This window comes from Pterocles gutturalis, unplaced genomic scaffold (assembly GCF_000699245.1).
Source record: "Pterocles gutturalis isolate BGI_N339 unplaced genomic scaffold, ASM69924v1 scaffold37893, whole genome shotgun sequence".
Lineage (NCBI taxonomy): Eukaryota > Metazoa > Chordata > Aves > Pterocliformes > Pteroclidae > Pterocles > Pterocles gutturalis.
The window spans coordinates 973-7,630 of NW_010119324.1; the positions used below are offsets into that span (position 1 = coordinate 973).

The 6,658-nt window shown below is 46.6% G+C and overlaps 1 protein-coding gene across 1 annotated transcript; it reads right to left on the minus strand.

The window, feature by feature from the left end:
• Nucleotides 1-1,390: 1,390 nt before the first annotated feature.
• Nucleotides 1,391-6,223, minus strand: LOC104464005 (ras-related protein Rap-1A-like; the record flags this gene model as incomplete). Its single annotated transcript, XM_010076548.1, has 3 exons — nt 1,391-2,116; nt 4,155-4,270; nt 6,080-6,223. Coding segments are annotated over 2 exons (231 nt in total), but the record flags the coding sequence as incomplete, so codon positions are not given.
• Nucleotides 6,224-6,658: the final 435 nt, after the last annotated feature.

Consider the following 6,658-nt stretch of genomic DNA (forward strand, 5'->3'; position numbering starts at 1 on the left):
AACCACACCCGGCACTTCCAACAGGAGGTGTGATGCACTTGCGTACTGCACCCCGTCTAGAAAATTAAGGTTAGGTTTCTGTTTTTATAGACGAGACAACTAGCAACCAGCATGTACGTTAAAATTACTTTATTACTAAAATATTTTTACATTTAGTAAAGATATCCAACCTGCAAATAACCGTGCTTCTGCTCCTCCTGAAAAAGGAAGCGCATAGAGAGGCTGAAGAGAGCCAGCTAAGTAACTACGTTTGTCCTAGGAGCCTGTAAGCCGGCAGATGTGTTCACGGGATCGTCATCCAGATATTCTCATCCAGTCTTGGTTGGGCTGCTTTTACAAACTGGGATCTCTGTATAATTCAACAGCTGCATCAGTAATACAGTTTTAGAAAAAACCTACTTACAGCCATTTCTCCCCAATAAATCTATATCTATATCCAATAAAACTACACAATGGGTCCAGGAACCAGCTATTACATTTAGACTTCCCATTTAAACCACCAGGACAAAGTCCGTCCTGAGTTTTCTCCACTGTGAAGATACATTTCTCTTCTCACTCAGAAGCGAAGCAGGAGCAAGTCCTCCAGCACTGCAGGAATTCCAGCAGCATCCCCCTGAGGATGGGGTTTGGGCCCCACCGGTCCCAGGGCGGTTCTTTTACTCACAGGAGTAAAAGAAAAAAAGAAAAATGAGTTTTTACACAGGAAGATCCGGGTGGAGCACCCATGGGTCTCTTCGTATCCTGCTCCTCTAAACTTCATGAAACCAACAGGTATGGAAAAAAAAAAAAAAAAAAAAAAAAAAAAAGAAGAAACAAACCCCAAATGAAGCAAAAGCCCCTTCAGCTGACTGCAGATCAGGTGAGGTTAGCCAGATTTCATCTAAAAACATAAAGCTGCTGTTTGATTTGTGGAAATTATATTTAGACAGAACCAACTTCAACTCCAGAGCTTCGTGTCGAGCTGGTGAGCAGGAGAGACCACCACAGCTCCCGCCCGGCGGGGGCACTGTCAAACCTGGGATTTCACCCCCGAAATATGAGACTGGGTAAAACCAAAGATCATAGTAAACGTCAGAGCTTGATACAGGACTAAACCAAATTTGTACATATAAAAGTAACTGTACAGAGGAGGTATTTTCAGCAGAACACAATCCTTAGGCATTCAAAAGAACATACAAAACTAATGAGAAGGCAGCCTTCTGTACTTTAGCGTGTGGTATGATGAAATACATCCCACAGGGAGGGTGCGAGAAGACACCTCATCGGCGTAACGACATACTGGTGGGGACTGGTGTAACAAAACACTTCATCTACCAGAATGGAGGAGGAACTCACAAAACATGGATTAAAACCAAAGCCTGGAAACCGTAACAAAAACACAGAAACAAAATGAAAATGTACTAAAATTTAATCATTCATAAAAGCTGTAATTTAATCTGTGACAGTAAAACACAAGAAGCAATATTAGAGTTGTTTTAGTATATTATATATTTTTGCTTTTAAAGCCATAGAAATCAGTTATCCCAGTTTTTTCCTATAAAAGACCCATTTTTCCAAAGCATTATGCACAAACATTTTTAATTAGAATATAATGGCAGAATGAAAATAATGATATTCTGTAACTTTTAAATATAAAATGAAGTCAATGACTCAAAAAGTTATTTGCTGCAGTGAGTTCAAAAGGAAATCTCAGATAATATATATCTATAGTTATAGATATAAAATATAATGGTGGAACATTTTTAGTGCTTGATGGGGAGAAATTATGATAAAAGGGTCAATATGAAATTTTAATTATAGTAGCAATATCTAACATTTGAAATGCATCCATGCTCCTTTGTATAATCAATCATACACTAGAGTCAATTATATTTATTTTCACATCTGTTAACTGCTATTGCAAAGGAGGAGTACTATTGTCTTAAATTTCCAAGAGATATACACAGAGCAGTTTCTTTTTCCAGGGACTGTGTGCAAACCATTTTAAGATCTCAATTCTTCTCACAGTATATAAAAACAGGAGAAGCTTCTTCAGATATGTCATTAATTTCCATAAGGTTTTGAAGTCGGAATGCTGGCACTTTCCATTTAGGCAACAGTTCTTCATTCCTGCAATCTAGAAAAAGTAAAAAAAGATGATGGAGGAATGTTTCTCATCCCACCCATGACATGAATGATCTCTGGCAGAAGTCTGAAAGCTCCCCCAGACAGCTGCTCGCCCCCAGGCTTGCAAAAACACGCAGCACGTCAGCAGGAGGAGCGCATCCTCCTCCAGTGTTGGGGTTTGCTCCTACCATCCTCTGAGTTCGGAGGTACAGAAAGAAAAGAGACTCTGGAAACTCTAAGACACAAGTTCTTGTTTTATCGTGCCTGCAGCAGAGCAGCGACGCAGCCCTGTCCTGCTGTGATAGCGACCGTGCCCTTCCGACTCATCTGCTCCACCAGACAGGCAGCCTTCTCGTGGATTCTGAATTCAGCAACGGATGAACAACATACGGGAGGGGGATTCCACCTTCTATACCCGAGATGCTCCTAACGTCTAACGAGCTGGAGACTCCCTGAGCCCTGTTCCAGCTGTAACGAGCAGGCAGGACTGGGAAGAGATTTACAAAGAATGGGGAAGCCACTGGGAAGCATTTCCACCACCTAGAGCAGATGTGGGGGCCTGGGTGGAAGTCAGCGCTATGAGCAGCCTGGTCAGTAAGTGACGGAAAGGAGAACTCCTGCAGCAGGTCCTGGGATCAGGGCTGCTGGCGCTGGGCTCTGCAGGGCGGGATCCCGGGCAGGGGGCGAGGGCAGAGCCCGGCAGGGACAGGGAGCACGGCGTCCCCGGCTCCGAGCACTCATCCCCGCTGACGCCACACTAGCTAAATTCAGACACATCACCTGAGGAACAGGAAAAGCCACTTGAGACACACTCTTCAATCCTCTCCTAAAGCCACTGTGTCCCCACAGCCCTCAGCTATTGTTTTCTGGCATCCAAAGCTCAGGATAAGGGACTCCTCAATCAAAGCACAAGCCAGGAGAAGCCAGGTTAACTGCAGAGCCCCACTCATCCTACTCAGTCACACCTAGGCTACACAAGGGCCATCTCCAGCAGGAACTCTGGATCTGGCAGGAGGCAGAGAGCCACCTGTTTGCAGGGATTCACCCCTGACATCCTTCGATGACCAGCAGTGTGTTTTAAAGGCTGTAGGACCGAGCTGCTTTGCCAGCCCACTAACGAAACTAAAGAACAGAACACGGAGCTTCTGAGGGGTCACAGAAATCACCAGAAGCCGACAGCCCGTGCAGCCCAGGATTGCGACGGCAGCAACACAGCCAGAGCGCTGCGGGGAGTTCCCTCCTCCCGACGCGTCCCGACAGGGCTGGACGCAGCCGCCTGCCCCTGCTGCAGGCTGTGCTCGCAGGCTGGATGCTTTTTGGGCTACAAGCACCATCCTGGATGATCTGCTCGCTTTCTGGCCGTTTCTCACTCCCTGGCTGGTAGCTAACACGCCAACAGCTCCCGGGGCAGCCTAGGTAATATTTCTGCCCCAAACCTGAAGCTCCAGACCCGCTGTTTTCCTTCAGGAGTGCCGCAGAACAGCTGTGAGCACACAGAGTACCCTGCCAAGATACACAGGAAGATTATTTATAGCTGTGTCTGACCTTGGGGTGGTTTGTTTTGGGGTTTTTTTTTGCTTCATTTTTGTTCTGTGGGTTGTTTTGGTGGGCAGCTTTTAATTTCTATGCCACTGAAATCCATGTTCCACGCAAACCAGTTTGCAGTTGTCCCCATAGCACCTGGGGCGGAGACAGTACCTAGATGGTACTGAACTTCAGCAGAGGAGAAAAAGGAAGCAAAGCTGAGCCATGGTGGCTCAGAGCGTGGTGTCACAAGGCAGAGGGAGAACCTGCAGGAGTGAAAAGGAAGCCCCTTGCCCGTCCCCATGAGTTCCTGCTCTGCTGCACTCATCAACCCAGGCAGAAGGGGAAAGGGAGAGACGCCGGTAGTGCTCTGCCAGCTCAGCCAGTAGAACTGACTTTTTAAAAAAAAGTCCAACAAATGCAGAATTTCCTATGTGGGAGCAGACAGAAGGAAGAGGAGCGAGTCCCCCCTCTGCTGGGAGCAGCTCACAGCCCCGAGCTGCGGGGGGAATTCAGACTCTTACCTGGCTCAGAGCTGCTGCGCGATGGGAGTCTAAAGCAGCAGACATGATTTCTTTTTAGGCTTCTTCTTTTCCACTGGTGTTTTTCTATTTATCTGTCTGACCAGGTCATAAAAGATCTGAAAATGAAAAACACAAACTGAAAAATCGAAGTCATTTTGCACTGGTAATTTTCCTCTTTGCCAAACAGATTCAAGCTGTTCATCACTTCAGCTTTTTGCCTGGTCTAATCTTTTGAGTTTATTAATAAAATGAGCAAGGAGAAGCAAAACATCTGCCCTGGATGCAGACATTTCCAGAAGGGGATGATTACAGGGACCTCTTCAGCTTCAGAGACGAGTTTCTTGTGATCTGTTTTCCCAGCAATACTCAACCCATTTATAGCAAAATGAGCTTGGAGCTGGGTCACACTATTGAGGAGAAATATTTAAACCTTCAGAAAGCTCCACCCTTGTCCTTGTTTACTTTTTCCCTTCCTGGAGGGGCTGACAGCTCACAAATTCTTGTTGATTCCCAGAAAATCCAGAAGACAAACAGTTTATAACAAATTGTAACAACTGGAAATTTAAGATTTTCTGGCTATTACCTACACGAAAAAGCACTAGGGCAAAGTTAAATAGTTTCAAATGCAATGAACATGACGGTGGCTTTATCAAGATCTTGTGGAAAATATTTTAAAATAGCATTTGAGTTTATGCAGGAGAAACTAATTAATAAGTAGCATCTTCTATGCTGAAACAAACCAGCTTTCAGTATTTAAACCACTGACGTGCAGGAGGAGTCTGAATTTCCAAAGGCACACAGAAATTTATCGACCTTTAGCCCAGATTTTAACAAAGTGAGAAAGTCCAGAAGTAGCTAAAAACCAAAACCCAGCATAACACAAACACTGCCCCAGCCTGCGAACAAACAGAATTTGTTCTATTCCACGGTGATCTGCCTGATGGCTGAGCCACTCGTTTCATTAACAGCCAGAGTTTTACTACAGCTCAGGCACACACACAGATCCCCGCTGGCACAGCCCAGCTCAGCGAGCTATATTTACCGGGTTAGATGGGCGCACGCTCCAGCCGGGCTAATCCCAGCCAGAGAGGCTGCAGTTCCCGCAGCCCGGAGCTCCCGTCCCTTTCAGCGGGTGGATGCAGCGCTGCACACGTCCCACCGCCTGCCAAACCCACGCTGGGTCCCGTCCAAGATCCTCCTGCTCCTGCTTATCGCACAGCCTCCTAAACGGTCCCGGTTATCTCCTGGCACCAGTGGGATCACCTTTGCTTTTGTGGCTGGAAACCTGGCCTCTGTCACAGTCCGATAATCCACAGCAGAGAACAAAAACTTGGTGCCTGATGTCAAACACAGCTCCCTCAGCAGAACTACACTACAGCAGCGGAAGGCACCCCGATGGCAAAGGGGTTTCTCGTTTAGGCACGGGGAACTGCTCAAAGATCCGTTTGGTCTCCATAAGTTAGTGGCTTACCAGGAGGACCGCGATGGGGTGTCTGCCTGAGAGGAATGTGAAAAGCAAATACTTTCAGAAACAACAGCCAACACTACGCAACAGGACATGTCATACAATGGGACATGTTCTGAATAGCTGCAGCAGTTATCTTGAAAAAGTATACTCTCCAGCTAAAGTTTATCTAAGCTAAGAGCCATCCAGTTACCTGGGCATACTCAGGACCCTCTGCTATTCGTCTGACACGGGCTATAGAAAGCACCTACCTGGAGAAGTCACACCCAGCCTTTACAGAGAAAAAGGAGATCTCCTTAAAACAAAGTAGTACCTAAATAGACTGCTTCACAAGCCATTCTCAGGCTGAGATTACAGAACCATCCTGAATCCTTCCCGTTAAACAGACAAAGGACCACGTGCTGGTTTAATGTGGCGTTCATGCTGAAGTAGGAGAGACAAGGGAACAGCTGATAGTTACCTCATTAACGTTGATTTTAGACTTTGCAGACGATTCTAGAAAGGCACAGTTACACCACTGTCTTGCTAAGTTCTGACCCTGTTCTTTGCCGACTACGCGCTCTTCCTCCAGGTCACATTTATTGCCAACCAGAATCATCGGAACCTGGAGAGGAGACAAGCGAGAACGAGAGACACATCAGCGAGCGAGCACACAACAGGGACTCTAATGCTATGGCTGCAAAGGCATGTGAGGAGCGGGCAAAATACAGACAGTACGAAAAACAATAAAAATCAGAAGTTCAGCAGAGCTCAGGGACCCAACTGGAACTCAGAAGCCTGCTGGGAAAAGGCTGAAGAAACTCCATACGGCAGACACCCTGATTCACGAAGAAACAGGTCACAAACAGGCAGAGAAGACCTTAAACAAGCAAAAAAACCCACCCAAAAAACCTCCATAACAACCAAATCAACCCGCGCTCAGGTGCCATTTCCACACCTACAAGACGATGAGACGACTGCACAGTCCCAGCCCACCCTCCCCAAGGGCTGCAGGGCTGGGGCACCCATCCCACCCCGCACAACTGGGGCACCCAGCCCA